Source organism: Chlamydomonas reinhardtii, chromosome 10 (assembly GCF_000002595.2).
Source record: "Chlamydomonas reinhardtii strain CC-503 cw92 mt+ chromosome 10, whole genome shotgun sequence".
NCBI classification, from domain to species: Eukaryota; Viridiplantae; Chlorophyta; class Chlorophyceae; order Chlamydomonadales; family Chlamydomonadaceae; genus Chlamydomonas; species Chlamydomonas reinhardtii.
In genome coordinates this window covers 22242-37830 of record NC_057013.1, presented here as the reverse complement: position 1 = coordinate 37830, position 15589 = coordinate 22242, and the positions used below count along the sequence as shown (strand labels likewise).

The 15589-nt window shown below is 59.6% G+C and overlaps 4 protein-coding genes across 4 annotated transcripts; 2 read left to right on the top strand and 2 right to left on the bottom strand.

Annotated features, from left to right (window-relative positions):
- The first annotated feature begins 86 nt into the window (after positions 1-86).
- On the top strand, positions 87-3216 carry CHLRE_10g417700v5 (ribosomal protein L3). Its single transcript, XM_001702589.2, has 7 exons — positions 87-121; positions 385-516; positions 717-912; positions 1270-1465; positions 1625-1921; positions 2115-2249; positions 2550-3216. The coding sequence occupies exons 1-7, from the start codon at positions 100-102 to the stop codon at positions 2730-2732; spliced, it is 1161 nt and encodes a 386-aa protein (XP_001702641.1). The 5' UTR covers positions 87-99; the 3' UTR covers positions 2733-3216.
- A 548-nt stretch (positions 3217-3764) lies between these two features.
- Positions 3765-4385, bottom strand: CHLRE_10g417675v5 (uncharacterized protein). Its single transcript, XM_043066407.1, has one exon. The coding sequence runs from the start codon at positions 4344-4346 to the stop codon at positions 4080-4082; it is 267 nt and encodes an 88-aa protein (XP_042919804.1). The 5' UTR covers positions 4347-4385; the 3' UTR covers positions 3765-4079.
- A 1353-nt stretch (positions 4386-5738) lies between these two features.
- On the bottom strand, positions 5739-9818 carry CHLRE_10g417650v5 (uncharacterized protein). Its single transcript, XM_001702754.2, has 10 exons — positions 9593-9818; positions 9144-9278; positions 8656-8713; positions 8431-8519; positions 8172-8292; positions 7812-7842; positions 7482-7546; positions 7359-7381; positions 7088-7197; positions 5739-6874 (listed from the first exon to the last, which is right to left on the bottom strand). The coding sequence occupies exons 1-10, from the start codon at positions 9643-9645 to the stop codon at positions 6750-6752; spliced, it is 810 nt and encodes a 269-aa protein (XP_001702806.2). The 5' UTR covers positions 9646-9818; the 3' UTR covers positions 5739-6749.
- A 107-nt stretch (positions 9819-9925) lies between these two features.
- CHLRE_10g417600v5 (uncharacterized protein) lies at positions 9926-15584 on the top strand. The gene is made up of 11 exons (XM_043066406.1): positions 9926-10283; positions 10783-10881; positions 11048-11707; positions 11862-12013; positions 12144-12160; positions 12540-12874; positions 12952-13103; positions 13284-13300; positions 13440-13823; positions 13974-14076; positions 14370-15584. Exons 1-11 carry the CDS (start codon positions 10193-10195, stop codon positions 14499-14501), a joined length of 2142 nt encoding a protein of 713 aa, XP_042919803.1. The 5' UTR covers positions 9926-10192; the 3' UTR covers positions 14502-15584.
- The last annotated feature ends 5 nt before the right edge of the window (positions 15585-15589 follow it).

Genomic DNA, 15589 nt, shown 5'->3' with positions numbered 1-15589 from the left:
GCCCTTCCTGGAGCTGCGCGATGGGGCGCGATGGCCGGCGCTGCCGACTTGGCTGCCAAGCAGCACTGGTTTCTTTCCTTTTCGGACGCCGTAGGCACCATGTCGCACAGGAAGTTCGAACGTGAGTAGAATCTGTTACCTTTCATAGAGTTACCCCACAAGCGCCGCACGAGAGTGCGCGGCGGCCGGACTCGCCAAACAAAAGAGCTTAAACGGGCTGAGCATTTTCACGCAGTTTATTCTATATGATCGCTGCTAGTAGATGGCACCGCCGATATGGAAGCCGACAGGCGCAGCGTCTGTGGGATCCTTTTCTTGACGCTCTTGGACCTTGATGAAGTGTGCTAACTTCAATTTCGTGGCTGCCTGTGATTTCGTTTGCAGACCCTCGTAGCGGCTCGCTGGGCTTCAGCCCCCGCAAGCGCTGCCGCCGCGGCAAGGGCAAGGTGAAGTCGTTCCCCCGGGACGATGCCTCCAAGCCTGTGCACCTGACTGCCTTCATGGGCTACAAGGCCGGTGCGTAAAGCGCGCTGTTCCAGCGCCGACTGTGGGTGGGCGATGTGTGTCGCTTTGTGTTGTGCGTGGCGCACTCGGCTGATATCGAATGGTGACGCTGAAGGAAAACGTTTAGGAGGAATGGGTCCGGCATATCCGCAAAAGCGGAACAAGTCGACGCAACCTTCTTGTTAAGCGGTATCACTTGGCCGGGCACGCAGGCATGACTCACATCGTCCGCGATGTGGAGAAGCCTGGCTCCAAGCTGCACAAGAAGGAGACCTGCGAGCCGGTCACCATCATCGAGTGCCCTCCCATGGTCGTGGTCGGTGCGGTCGGCTACGTGAAGACCCCCCGCGGTCTGCGCTCGCTGAACACCGTCTGGGCTGAGCACCTGAGCGAGGAGGTGAAGCGCAGGTGCGTTTCATGACCTAGCGTGTGCAGGACTCTTGGGGTGGAGTCTCTTGGGGGTAGGCAGGGGTGGGGGAGGCGTGGGTGGGGCGCGCAGCAATGCGTCCGACTTCTCGCAGCGCTCTGCGCTGTGGCAGATTTTGATGCAGGGCGGGTGAGGAAAATGGGCCGGGCTGTCTTCATTATGCTGCCCACACTACCATACGGCCGTGCGCCGTTGGTTGTACGGACCATCGTATCGTGGGAGCGGGCCCGTGGCAGGGCGGGGCGAGCGGGGCGGCCTTCGGCATGCAGTGACTTTGTCTGTGTGAAGTGGCCTGCATGTTACGGTGGCTTAGCATTGTGCCCGGTGGTGACTCGTAGGTTCTACAAGAACTGGTACAAGTCCAAGAAGAAGGCCTTCACCAAGTACGCCAAGAAGTACAGCGACGGCAAGAAGGCCATCGAGGCCGAGCTGGCCGCCCTGAAGAAGCACTGCTGCGTGATCCGTGTGCTGGCGCACACCCAGGTCAAGAAGCTGGGCTTTGGCGTGAAGAAGGCCCACCTGATGGAGGTCCAGGTGGGTGGCGGGTGTGGCCAGGCACGGGGCGGGGCCAAGAGGGGCAGTGCAGGTGCGCACTGCGGTGGTCATGGTAGCACCGGCGTTGTGCTTGGCCTGATGGCGGCTGCACCTGCTGATCGCGACCGTGGCCTCCTCTTTCCCTTCATGTCCCTCCAGGTGAACGGCGGCACTGTGGCGCAGAAGGTCGACTTCGCCTACAGCATGTTCGAGAAGCAGGTGTCTGTGGACGCCGTGTTCCAGCCCAACGAGATGATCGACACCATCGCCATCACCAAGGGTCACGGAGTCCAGGGTGTCGTGCAGCGCTGGGGTGTGACCCGCCTGCCCCGCAAGACTCACCGCGGTCTCCGCAAGGTGGCTTGCATTGGCGCGTGGCACCCTGCCCGCGTGAAGTGGACTGTGGCCCGCGCCGGTCAGCAGGGCTTCCACCACCGCACTGAGATCAACAAGAAGGTGCGAGGCGGCCGTGGCGACTGGAATAATGTTTAGTGCCCTGTTGGGGAGGGTGTACCGGATTATGGGGATGGCTGTGCTGCCGCAGCGTATCGGTGGGATGATTCCTGCGTTGTCCTCGCTCCACGGCTCCTTTTCCATTGCTTGCGGTCACCGCTTGTGCGCATCTGCCGTGCATTCATGCTTGGCGCAGGTGTACAAGATCGGCAAGAAGGGCGACGCCAGCCACCTGGCCACCACGGAGTTCGATGTGACCAAGAAGGAGATCACCCCCATGGGTGGCTTCCCCCACTACGGTGTGGTCAGCGAGGACTACCTGATGATCAAGGTGAGCGCTGGCCAGGACGACCGGCCAGAAGAGGGGGGTGGGCAGGCGGGCGGGGGGCATCGTGTGCGTCAAGGCAGCATCGTTACCCTCTTGCAGCCGGGCTAGTACGACAATGCCCGAGGTAACTGCTCATATTCCCGATGCTAAATGAACAACTGGATTCCGCGGGTTGGCAGCTTCATGTGCTGTCCCCCCATCCAAGACCTGTGACATCTGCAACCCTTACCCAGGCCAGCTGTCTATCACTGCCGCCTTGGCGCCTTGTAACAGCCCCCCTCCATGGTCGACACTTGTCCGCAGGGCTGCGTGCCGGGCACCAAGAAGCGCGCCATCACCCTGCGCCGCTCGCTGCTGCCCCAGACCAGCCGCAACGCGCTGGAGGAGGTCAAGCTCAAGTTCATCGACACTGCCTCCAAGTTTGGCCACGGCCGCTTCCAGACCACCGAGGAGAAGCTCAAGACCTTCGGCCGCACCAAGGCCTAAGCGCTTGCATGGACTGCTTCCTCGTGAACAATCTAGCGGTTGCTGCAACCCCCTAGCTGGCGTGCTCAGCCTGGGGCGCAGCCTGGCAGGGCTCATTGTGCGTACGGTGGCGGACTAAAGGAAGGATGCGGGGAAGCCCCTTCGTGACTTTTGTTAATTGCCCTACGTGTTAACTGCGGCCTCGCTACTTTGGTGGCAATGGGTTATCAAGAGGAGGACACACTTTTATGACCACTTGCCACTGTCCGTACCAACCGTCAGGTTGCCTGGGGTCTCGCATGAGAGTCGCGACAGCTTGCTGCTACTGCTACTGCTTGACGACACCAGACAGAGACGGAAAACACAAACCCACAGTGATTGATACCGTTCGGTAGCAAATCATGTCCGTACAACAGGCACATCCGTACAACAAGCATACTGCGCACCTGATGGCTTCAGGCAGCACTGCAGATTTGCAGCGCGGTACGGTAATCCTGGCGCGGGAATCAGTTGCACCCTACGGGACTTCACCAACCTGTCCCATCGCACACCCCTTGGGCCGGATGCGGCTCTGCCTCGCGAGTGTGGCGTTGCGGTGTGTCTGTGTGGTGCTATCGCCTGGCCGGGCGCCCGGAGCGTGAGGAATGCGTGTCAGCAAACTTCCAGCCAGCCTCGTCGGTACAGTAACTCCGGCGTTCGACCAGCCGCGCACTCCTGCCCTGCCGTTGCCAATTGTGTGCCATCTGTTGGGTTCTGGGAATTAGATGCACCCTACGGGACTTTACCAACCTGCCTTACCACTGTCCCATCGCACACCCCTTGGGCCGGAGGGCGCATAATGCGAACACACCTAACCTGGTCTGACCTGGGGCGTGCCCATCAGGGTACTTGAGGGGGTAGGGGAAATGTCCTGGCATGCACGGGTGCCAGGCATTTTGGGTCCTGGGAGTCACCTGCACTGTGTCTGCCCCATGAAATGGTCCTGGCGTCTTGCCTGGCGCGGTAACCGCGCACATGCTTTGCGACTTCTGCCCTGCCTAGCCTTTTGGGATTTGTGGGTCGGGATTACAGCCATCACAACGGGAACTCGTCTTTCATCCCCTCTGCTCTTGCTTGTCCCAGGTCTCAGCGTCTTGCCTGGCGTGCCAGGACAGAGTTGGACAGCGTAAATCATGCGACAAAATCTCTTCCCTCGCATGGGAAACATGGCTGAGCCACATATAAAGTCTGAGGCCGCAAGCGTCTACCTCATCTCCCGGACACAGCCGGGGTCGGTTTGTACAGGCACGGCCCGCCGTAATGCGTCCAGCCACGTCCCGCTGTCAAGCACAAGCACAGCCAGCACTAAACCAAACAGCAGGAAATCCTCTAGCCCCAACACTCCTCACTGCTGCTGCCTACCATACACTGTGCTGTGCAATGCTCGCCAGCAAAGACCCTAGCCGCCGCCGCCGCCGCCGCTGCCGCCGCCGCCGCCGCCGCTGCCGCCGCCGCCGCTGCTGCCGCCGCCGCCGCCACTGCCGCCGCTGCTGCTGCTGCTGCCGCCGCCGCCGCTGCTGCTGCAGCTGCTGCTGCTGCTGCTGGTGGGGCCAGGCCCTCCACCACCACCGCCGTCGCCGCTGCCGCCGCCGCCATCGCCGCTGCCCGAGTTTCCCTGCCGCCTAGTATTTTTCTACGATAGGTGCAAAAATTGCTGAGCCCCCTGAGCGAAGCGATCCAGGGGGACGAAGCCCCCCAGGGTTGCCCCTGTCCGTGCCTGCCTGCCTGCCTGCCTGCCTGCCTGCCTGCCTGCCTGCCTGCCTGCGTCGACAAAAAGTGCCAAACTGGCACGTACCTTACCTGGCCCAAACCTGTCTCTGTGTCTGAGCAGGTGTGTGCGAAGTGCGGACGGCGCCTGCTTGGTAACGGGCAGCGCTGCCTGGAAGTTGTGATTCCGTTTGGTGGCTCGCGTGCCCGCGACGTCCAAGTGTGCCAACACTGTGGGACTGTGTGGGTAAGTGGATGGCAGGTTTGGGGCGGCAGGTCGGTTTGGAGATGATGACACGGGATGACACGGGATGACACAGGGCGGTTTGGAGATGACACAGGGTGACACACGGGAGCACTCGATGGCGTCTTGCATTTGCATTCACACTAGCTTTCATTTCTCTGAACGGGATGACACACGGGATGACACACGGGATGACACACGCCCTGTTTGCATGTTGAACTGCAGGGCCGCGACGCCAACTCGGCTACAAACATGCGGCACGCGCTGATGGAGATGCTGCTTGGCAAACCGCGGCCTGCAGCCCTGCGACCTGCTGGCGGCGGTGGCGGTGCAGGGCCTGGCGGCGGCGGTGGCGGCGGTGCAGGGCCTGGAGACGGTGGTGGCGGCGGCGGTGGCACCGCGCCTACCGGCGGCAACAGCAGCGGCCACGGCGTTGGGCCCGGTGGTGGCGGCGGCACGGGCGGCCCTGGGCCCAGCGGCAGTGGCGGCGCGCATGTTTGGAGCAGAGGGGGCGGGCAAGGCCACGTGGAGGAGGACAGCGCGGCGCCGCCTTCAAAGCGGCGCCGGCGCGCAGGTTGAGACCTGAGGGAGCTAATACATGGCGCTCGCGGTTTGCGCCAGCATGGTATTTTTTGTTGACTCATCGCACACCTAGTCTTTATGCTTAGATGCCCAGGAAACGGTAACATGCCGCGTGCGCCAGGGTCAGCCTGGGTCAGCTCGTTGTCGTCGTCAGTCCCATTGGGCCTCAGCCCTCCACCTCACTCTCCTCTAGTCAGCTCTCCTCCTCCTTTGCAAGAGCCTCGCTTTCTCGTTCACTACTAGCCTCATCGTCACTACCAGGCACTGCTCGTATCTTGCTTGCTCCAGACATTGCCCCAAAATTCGCCCAAGGTGGATAAATGTTTTGGGATTTTGGGCTGTGCGTGTGTGGAGGGTACCGGTAGGTGGACATATTCTCTGATATTGGCGCAGATTTGGCGGTATCTCGTTCAGGCCGTAGATGCCGCGGGAGGGGTCATCTACGCTGTGTAGACTACAAGATACGGATACAGGCACTGTACCACAGTACACCACCTCATCCACCCGGCTGGCGCCCATGCTGGCGCCTACGGCGCCATCCATCCTGGCGCCGTAGGCGCCAGGAGCCCAGGACGGGACCCCTGGCCGCCCCACAATCCGTCCTGGCGGGCCAGGGCGCCAGTAGGACCTTACGGGCCTAGCCTCCGCCAGGACCACCTATGGGGAGGGGCATTGGGCCCCTCCTGGCTGAAGTACCCTGGTGCCCACACACGCGGTTCCGTCCAAAGACCGAACCATTCCAAATGTCCCTATGGCACCAATATGGTAAGAATAGCTTTATGGGCCTGGGTGACCTGCCCGCTAGCCAAGCTCGCGACATGCAGCGACTGCGCGCCAGCCAACTACCAGCCTGCCAGTACGCCCGCGACTCGTCAATACAGTAACTCCCTCCCGATAAAATAATAGGATGTTCCTTGGTGACGAGCACCACCAACAGCAGCAGTGGCAGTCAAAATGCCGGCAACCATCAAACCAAAGGAGTTTTAACATCATCTGAAATCCGCCACCCAGCCCCTTACCCTGTCCCATCGGCCATCGCACCACCAAGCCACAAACGAAAGTAGGCAGAAGCGAACTACCGTTGGGGCACTCACGACCAGGTGACATCATAGCTAGGGCGTCACTCGTATCGGACCCGCCTCACAAGCACACACACCAATAGCGCCGGCTATGAACGCCTACCACGTCGAAAGACAGGCCAAACCCCTGCCATGAAGGACCACCTCCAGCCTATAGAGAAATCCAGAGAAACCGCCCTCCCCGAAGTGTGGAACTACGCTATGAGTCGGAGCTTAGCAACAGCCAACCCCCCGCCCCACTTTACAGAGAGCCACTGCCAGCTATGTATGTAAAGCCGCTCTCTACTTGTGGTATGGTCCAACGGCTGACGACAAGTCAAAGCCGAGACAGCAATGGGTCCCTGCAGGCCTGCGCCGTTGCTTGTCATGGAAAACAGTCGAGCTAATTTAATCCCCCAGCGCAGTTACTCCTATCGACCCCTTGGCGCCAATTGGTCTCCCGTTGTCGTGCATGGCCGCCACCTCCTGAAGTGTAGGGCTGACACGTGGGGCCACCTTGTGTCCTTCGCCACCTGCAACGGCAAGCGCATGCAGATGTGGCTTGGTTGATCGGATACCTCGTAATATGGCGTACATATCTGCCACATGGGGCCGGGGCAAGGCGCTGGGGGCCGGGCCACCGGGACCAATGCATGTGACTTCCCAGATGCCAGCAGATAGCCGCACAGCATCGCCAAAACCCTGATGCGGTAAACACGCTACCACAACGACTCGTCACTCCGCACCTGCGTCCAGCTGGCGGACGGCCTCGAACAGCCCAATACCCGCGGCCACGGCCAGGTTGATGGAGCGAACGTGTGTGTCGCGTATAGGTATCTTCACAAGGGCCCCACCACTGCAGCCGCACCACATCAAATGACGAATGAAGGGCAGCCGGTTAGTCCGATTTCGAGCTTCCAGGGGCTTGCTTATGCTTTGCATGCGAATAGACAAACTGAAAAAAGCGCTGGCCGCCCCTGCCGCAGTCAAATCCGCCGTGCATGCTGCTTGCCTTACCTGGCTAACACGTCTTCATGCGCCTGTTTGTGCGACAAAGAGGAAGGCGTAGGTCGATGTTGGTGCGACAACTGTTGAATGTATGCGCCGCACGCGTGCATATCGTACGGTAACGGGTCTTACCTGGGGCGGCAGACCGGACGTTTCTGCTCCAAACACGAGCCAGTCACCGCTCTGGTACGTGAACTCTGGGGAGGACAAGAAGCGCGCAGGTGTGGGGACAACTGGAGACAGCAGCTGTGGCACATCAGCATGCGATTCGCTGGTAAGGGGCACGGCCAACGGTAGGCGGCTATCAGCGCGCAACTCATACAGCCGCTTACAAACAGCACATACGGTACACAGCCCGTCCGTGGCAACACCATACCGCGAGCGTTTCTCTGCATTGCACACGCATTCATGCGTGTTTCCTTCCTTGTGCTATCAGCGAGTCGTGTCTAGCCACACCCTCACCTGGTGCGCCATAATGCGTATCACCGTACACCTGTTCAGGCCAATGGGTGCCGGTCATACATGGGTGGATGGCACAGACTGTCTAATGATCCGGTGGTGTGCATATGCCAGAGCGCGCAGGTGGTCGCAGACCGCCATGATGCTGCGCTGACTGGCGGCACCTCGGGCTCCGGCATGTGTTCATGCGCGTACAGAGGATGCAAAACCACCCACTGTGTCGTCCCACCCAGCTCTACTTGCTGGCGCTAGGCCCAAAAGTACTGCATGACAGGCTCCCTCTCGTCGAACTTTTACCCTGTTGCGCTTTGCACGCGTCACCTTCCTAAACCAAATCAGATGGCACTCATTTTCTCGACCCACCGTAAACGCAACCAGGCGCTTGGGCCCAGGCAGGTTGATGAAAGCTGCAAAGAAGTGGTCCCAGGTGCTGTGAAGCGCCACTGCAACATTGTCCCAGTAGTCCAAACCGGCGCGCTTGAGTCTGTGGCCGAAAGTGGTGGTAGTGGTGTTTGGGGGTTACCGTTTTGTCACTGAAATAAATGAGCACAAAACAGGGAGGGGGCGTCCACCGAAAGTGTTACAAGGTGCTACGTTATACACTTGCTTCCTCATCCCTTACTTTTTGTTGTCCAGCTCGAATCCTAGAGGGCCCACCAGATGCAGTGGAGTGCCCGTGGCGGCACATGAGCGCGCCACGTTGCCCGTATTCTGCGCTGACAAAGTTACAACGCATTAGATGGGGGCTGTGCGCTCAATTGCCGCCTATTACACCGATGCAAACGGGCTCCTGCCGACCATGTACAGCCAGGTATGACACTTAGCACCCCCAGGTAACACCCCGTACCTGCGGGATCTGAGGGTGCACCAGCACGATTGCAATGTCGGGCCGATGCCAGGCTTGCCTGGTAGAGAGATAGCGAGACCGGTAAGATTTTTGTCAATGTAAAATGCTGACCTACTACAGCGCCGCTCCCATGTGTGTCCCGCACTCATTGGCGCACTGCATAACGCCTGAGAGCTCGGATTTCTCCGCATCTCCCTGGGCATGGCAACTTGGCAAGTAAATGCGCATTAAGCACTCGAACCAAAGGCCAATTTTGTGCTGCCAGCTTTAGCGTCAGGATCAGCCTGTCATGCAGTCTACAACATGCAGTGTGCTCATACATGTAGGTCAAGCACTAGTGACCATGTGTGGGATGTGGGGGGCGTTTGTCTGCCCTGCCCTGCACGGGCATCAATGTACTAACACACACCAATTCACGTTTTGATGTGGTGACAAGCTGCTCCACATGAGCCCTAGTTAATCACACTCGCCGGCGGTCACCCACGCACCTGGTGACAAAACCTGTGCCTTTGATGCCCATGCCCGAATGCTCCGTCCGGCTGCTGGACGAGCTTGTGCCAGAACCTGGCTGGTGCGGGGTGCTGCTGCGCACTAGCAACCTTTCGCCTCGTCGAGAGTAAGAGCTGTACCATGGATGCAGGGAGGGATACGGGATGCAATAGTGGGCAGGTCATACTGGTTCCATGTGAACGGGAGGACCTAATCGAATCCTGGACAGAGCCCACGGTACAATGAAACCCTTTCCCAAGACACAGTGGAATACTGTAAGCAACATGCATAAAATCCTATGCAGCGCGATTGGGCTGTGGTCTAGCAGCTCAGTTGCAGAGGACGGGGGAGGCGGGGGAGGGGGCTCGCAAAACCCGGGCGAGTCGCCCACTCTCCCAATGCTAATCGAGTGCGCTAATTTGCGCCATAGGACTAGAATGCCACCTACCGCAATCCCGATACTGGGTGCGCTGACTGCCACCGCTGGCTTGGGCACGCCATGCTCTTCACGCCCGAGCAACACCTATGTTCAAGCCCCTGAGAAATGCAGGGCATCAATTCATCAAAACTGATGCTGCCTAGAGCAAGCAGGCCAGGCGATTGGTCGGCGCGGTTGCGGTGCAGCGCGGTGGTTGGACAAGCTTCGCAGTAAATATGCGCTCGAGGAGTATTATTGTAGCTCAATTGCGCTCCAACGTACGTGGGGTTCGCAGGTTGCCGGCCCCTTTCGCCGTCAAACATGCATCGCCGGGATCGGGGTTACACCGTGTTGTCTCACTGAGGCCCCTACCTTGGCTGGCGCGTCTCAGTCGTATCACATATTTAATAGCTGCTACCTTGGCAACAGGGCACACATCCCTTGCCAAGTTGTATCAGCTTAGGGCTTGCAAGTCAACTTGCGTTCGGCTTGCGGGACGTAGTCTCCACTCTTGATACCACCGAAGCAATACATTTGCTCTTCAGTTCAACCATTAAGGCGTATTCATACGGCGCCTACGCCTTTGCCCCTCGGGTCAGCGTTGCCTCTGTTCCCGCGTAGCCTACCAGGATGGGAAAATCAGGGAGAGGCTTTAAATGGCATCTGTCACTTCTCGCGGTCGTGGTGATGTCAAGTGCCTTGAAGGGCTCAGCGCAGCCAGGTGGGCGATGATTCTCAGCATCCACACCTCAAGCAGCGTGCCACTGTATCCAGGACAAGTATTGAGCATGGGACTTATAGCATTGGATGTTCAGCAAGAGCAACGCGTTAGGAATAAGTAAAGGCCGGGAGGCGGGCGCACAGTAACGGCGATGGCGCCCTTGCAAACGCAAGCGCCAGGCCAAGACATACCAAAGCTCACGGGTAGAGTAGATGCACTGTCGCCTGTAAGACCCGATCCTTTGTTGTGGGTCGTAAGTTTGGCGCGGCCGGGGCATTGATGCATCGTTGATTGCCCGCCGCCGCGTCTGTTGCGCAGCCCGATATCTGCTGGCGAATTCTGCGAAACGTTTATTGCACCAGTTGCCGCTACTAGGCGGAATCGACGTTTGGCGCCAAACACCGTGTGCCCAGAGGTTCAACCCTTACTTTACCGCCACATAATGCCCCTCGATTCTCTCGGATGATATCTGCACCTGTATCCTTGTACTGTGACACAGGCAGGCCAGCCAAGATTGCAACCATGCCCACGGCGCCTCCTCCGCCCGCGCCGGTGGCTCCAGCTACGTATCCATCCTACCCGTTACGTCCGCCCCCAGGCAAGTTGATGTCATGAATTTCCTTGCGGGAAATGCTGTCGGTTTGTGCGGTTAGGATTGTTTGTGATAGAGCCAGGTGTAACATATGACCCTAAAATCGAGTTGTGACCGTACGGTAATCAAACCGGTACGGCCTGCCAAAATGCCTTCACCATTGTGTGCACAGGACCCTACGGACCCCCAGGCCCCACGTACCCACCCACCTACTCCCCTCCAATCTACTCTCCGCCGATGTACTCTCCGCCCATATACTCTCCGCCGATATACTCTCCACCGATATACACGCCACCGATATACTCGCCGCCCGTCTACCCTCCCGTCATGCCTAGTCCTGAGCCTAGCCCCGAGGAGAGCCCCGCGCCCTCACCGGAGCCGGAGTCGTCACCTAGCCCTGCTGTGGCGTCACCCTTGCCCTTGCCCTCGCCCTCGCCCTCGCCCTCGCCCTCGCCCTCGCCCTCGCCCTCGCCCTCGCCCTCGCCCTCGCCCTCGCCCTCGCCCTCGCCCTCGCCCTCGCCCTCGCCCTCGCCCTCGCCCTCGCCCTCGCCCTCGCCCTCGCCCTCGCCCTCGCCCTCGCCCTCGCCCTCGCCCTCGCCCTCGCCCTCGCCCTCGCCCTCGCCCTCGCCCTCGCCCTCGCCCTCGCCCTCGCCCTCGCCCTCGCCCTCGCCCTCGCCCTCGCCCTCGCCCTCGCCCTCGCCCTCGCCCCCGCCCTCGCCCTCGCCCTCGCCCTCGCCCTCGCCCTCGCCCTCGCCCTCGCCCTCGCCCTCGCCCTCGCCCTCGCCCTCGCCCTCGCCCTCGCCCTCGCCTAGCCCGGTGCCTGGCCCTGATGGTGGGTCACAGCAGCATGCTACACTAGTGCGTTGCGCAGGATAGGTGCCGGCCTCACATGCAATGCCCAGGACAGGCCGTCAGCGCACGCGTGCTACCTGTGTAAACGGCCGTACGCTGTACAAGCTGACATATCCCGCGTGGCCCGCCCACAGACTCGCCTCGCGAGTACAAGTGCAAGCCCGACGTGGGCCTGTGGAACGGCAAAGTGATTGCTGACATCAAGTTGCGCCCGCCGCACGACGATTTTGAGGCCGTGACGTTGTGCGAGAAGGAATGCAACACCAGGGACGGCGAATGCACCGGCGTAAGTTACTGCGCCCGCGCACGGAAGTTCTTCTTTTGGATCATTGCGTTACCGTAGCGGGAGCTGCCTGCAAACTCAAGCCCCCTACTAACACGCTGTTCTTACACTGTGTGTCTTTTTGCGCCGACAGTACCACTATGAGAAAGAGTGAGTTCGCATGTCAGGCGCAGTGAGCACAACGGTCGTTATGTAGATGTTTGGTGAGGGCTCTCGCGGTGGGCAGGTATTGGCCATTTGGTATAGAAGGCGCCAGAAGGAAAAGGTTATACAGTCACATGGTACGGTAACTTGCAGCGACACTTGACCGTTTTCACATTGTGGACTGGTTTTCATTTTTCAGATTTTACGCTTACACCATTTTTGGGCTGAGCCCCCAGAGTGCAGCGATTCAGGGGAGGGAAGCGCCCAGGAACACCCCTGTCCGTGGCTGGCCGGCTGGCTGGCTGCTGCGTTGCTTGCACTCTTGCCTACACCCACTAGTGTTCCCGCTATATGACGGTGTGGATCATTGCCTGTGTACGTGCAGTGGCTACTGCACGCTGTGGAGTGGCGACGTTCGATTCACCCGCGGAGTGCCCAGCAACATCATCGCCTGCATCTTCATTGGCTACAAGATGCCCGACCCGCCCTCGCCGGAGCCTCCACTGGTGCCGTTGCCCCCACCCCCTAGCCCGGAGCCCAGCCCTAGCCCCAGCCCTAGCCCAGTGCCGGCACCTGAGGCAAGCCCCAACCCGAGCCCCAGCCCGAGCCCTATCACCATTCCCAGCCCCAGCCCCAGCCCTTTGCCCGCCCCATTACCCATGCCAAGCCCCAGCCCTGCCCCAGTGCCTAGCCCCCGGCCCGACCCAAGCCCCAGTGATGGTAAGTGGTAGGCTACACGATGTGCTGTAGTTATCGCCACCAGCACTTTCTAAACTATCACCTCTTCTGTTGTGCAGACTCGCCTCGAAACTACAAATGCAAAGACGATGTGGGTCTGTGGAACGGCGACCTGATCGACAGGCTGAAACTGCGCCCGCCACTGAATGACGTGGACGCCGCGGCACGCTGCCGTGCGGAGTGCAACAAGCGTGACGGTGTGTGCGCAGGCGTAAGTGGGGGAGAGAAAGTGCGACACACTGCTTAATGTGGAATTACGTGGCCTGCCTTGGCAGTCTGCTCCCCTGCTGTCCCATGTTGCCGCTCAACGCCTAAAACTATTCCGGCACTGACATGTGCTTACATACTGCTCTCCCTGCATGGTTGCATGGCGCTGCACATGTGGCTACAGTACGACTACGCCAGCGAGTAAGCATGCATGTTTTGTCGCTTACGCAATTCGGATCAGCGCTGTACAGTCCTACTGCTAAGAAGTCTGCGGGGACATGAGGCCGCCGCTCGCATGCATCTGTCTTATGGATGCTCTTATGTGCTGCTTTCCTCGCAGTGGCTACTGCAAACTTTGGGGTGGTGACGTCCGCTACAACCGGGGTAGTCCTGGTGACATCATCGCCTGCATCTTCACCGGCTACAAGATGCCCGACCCGCCCTCACCAGAGCCGCCTTCGCCTCCCCCACCACCACCGCCTCCCAGCCCCCTCCCGCCTGCACCGCCTCCACCCAGCCCCCCACCGCCTAGTCCCCCCCCGCCCAGCCCCCCGCCGCCCAGCCCTTCCCCTCCTAGCCCCAGCTCTAGCCCAAGCCCGAGCCCAAGCCCAAGCCCGAGCCCCAAGTCTAGCCCCAGCCCCAGCCCCAGCCCCAAGCCTAGCGCCAGCCCTAGCAGCCCCGGATCTGGACGCTCTTACAGCTGCAAGAATGGTCTTAGCCTTTGGTAAGGCCCATTGTGCGCGGCCTCACAGCATATAAGCAATGTGCTTGTCTGGGTTGCTGGCAACAGTACACTGCTGCTCGAACTCCCAGACGGCAGCGTTGTTAGACCTAGCCACGAACACACCCCGGCGTCGTCCTCTTTCACCCACAGGAACGGTAACCAGCTGGAGGTCATCACCATCAAGCTGCCCACCAATGATGAGGCGGTGGCCAAGTGCCAGGAGAACTGCAACAACAAGCCAGGGTGCACTGGGGTGAGCCGTGTACTTGCTGTTGCGGGACGCGACAGCGGTGGGAAGGCAAGGAAACATGCTTTTGCATCCATACCAATGCGGAGCGCGCGAGCACAATCCCAGTGCAATACAAGCATAGTACCGTTTACTCGTGCGCAGCAGTCTATGTGGCGCTCTTGCGACACCACAATTCAATAATCCGGCCATGCAGCGAGTGCTTAACGTGGATGCGTGTTGGCCCCGCTGTGGCAGGCTTTTCAGCGTGTCCTTTTTCTCATATCGCCCTCTGCTACCCGCTCCCTGTCCACTCCCAGTTCCATTACAAGACGACCACGCGCTGCTATCTCTGGGGGGGAGCTAACCTTCTGTTCACCAAGCCGTATCCGTCTGATGTGATGGCTTGCATATGGACGCAGCAATTCTCTCGTAGTTCAAGCAACAGATGACCCTGAGCTTTGAGCGGCTTGCAGTGCCATTACCGTGATGTTAAGTTGCCGCAGAGGGAGAGACACAATTCCTTGATCAACCTTTATTCTCTTGGGACTTGTACGCACACGGCATGGCACGGCCCTGTTGGGGGCCCCCATCCGCATTCACCGCACGCTTGCTGCAGCTGCGAGTATCAAGATGCACTGCATGGAGCTTTGGGCGTGCAGTTAGTTAGTCAACGCATCACTACCAGAACTTGCTGGTTGCAACGGTGTGCTCTTCACGCATATGACATGCGGTGTGTATGTTCAAGGTTTCTCCTGTAGGTCGCCTGGAAACGATGGTAGGGCGCTGGGACAGTAGGGTAGAGAGCACTGTGCGAGCCCGGCTACAAGAACAGCCACAACCGCAAGCAGCAGGGCAAGCCTCTGGAACCGTGGCTGCAGCGGCTGCTGGCGGCTGTGCGGCAGCCCTTTTAAAAGCTTAAAAATGGGGCCTGACTCCGGAGACTGTTCATAGTGATGCTTCATTATGGGCTGCAGGTTACTGCCGCTGCTCAGACGTTTTTACGGTTACTGACGTTGTCCGGTTGTCGTGTGTATCACGTCACATATATCAATTGATGGCCATGCGCTGGCATGAACCGGTGGGATGTGCGGGGCTATGTTTTGGGTTTCTAAAGGCGCGGGCTGCGGGCGGGTGCTAGGTAGCATCCCCATTAGCTGCTAATTATTATCAACCGCGCCTATGGACGACCTATGGAGGAGAGGATTTGCCCGTTATGTGTTGCAAATGAAGTCGAAGATGAGAATCATGTGCTCATGCGGTGTACGGCCTACGACCAGTTGCGTGCGATTTGGGTAGCGATATCGATTTTACAGGCGGGATGCAGGCCGTTATGCAGAATACGGACCCAGCCAGGTTAGCCGCGTTACTAGATTCCATTTGGGAGCACAGGAGCAGAAGCACCCCCATTCGGGGACCAAACTAGCTGCATATATATGTGTTGCAGGCGTTATAAGGGCCCCCCGGCCCGGGCCTCGGTTTCTACAAGGACAGGAATGCACGTCGTGCTCACCACCTTGTAACCACACACACACAAAAG

Coding starts and splice junctions, on each gene's coding strand:
- CHLRE_10g417650v5 (XM_001702754.2), bottom strand. CDS start 9,645: ATGGCGTGCCCAAGCCAGCGGTGGCAGTCAGCGCACCCAGTATCGGGA. Junction 7,547..7,811: donor TACGCATTATGGCGCACCAG/GTGAGGGTGTGG, acceptor TGTCCTCCCCAG/AGTTCACGTACCAGAGCGGT. Junction 7,382..7,481: donor CGTCCGGTCTGCCGCCCCAG/GTAAGACCCGTT, acceptor TCGCACAAACAG/GCGCATGAAGACGTGTTAGC.
- CHLRE_10g417600v5 (XM_043066406.1), top strand. CDS start 10,193: ATGGGAAAATCAGGGAGAGGCTTTAAATGGCATCTGTCACTTCTCGCG. Junction 11,708..11,861: donor CCCGGTGCCTGGCCCTGATG/GTGGGTCACAGC, acceptor GCCCGCCCACAG/ACTCGCCTCGCGAGTACAAG. Junction 14,077..14,369: donor ACAAGCCAGGGTGCACTGGG/GTGAGCCGTGTA, acceptor GTCCACTCCCAG/TTCCATTACAAGACGACCAC.
- CHLRE_10g417675v5 (XM_043066407.1), bottom strand. CDS start 4,346: ATGGCGGCGGCGGCAGCGGCGACGGCGGTGGTGGTGGAGGGCCTGGCC.
- CHLRE_10g417700v5 (XM_001702589.2), top strand. CDS start 100: ATGTCGCACAGGAAGTTCGAAC. Junction 122..384: donor GTCGCACAGGAAGTTCGAAC/GTGAGTAGAATC, acceptor TTTCGTTTGCAG/ACCCTCGTAGCGGCTCGCTG. Junction 1,466..1,624: donor CCCACCTGATGGAGGTCCAG/GTGGGTGGCGGG, acceptor ATGTCCCTCCAG/GTGAACGGCGGCACTGTGGC.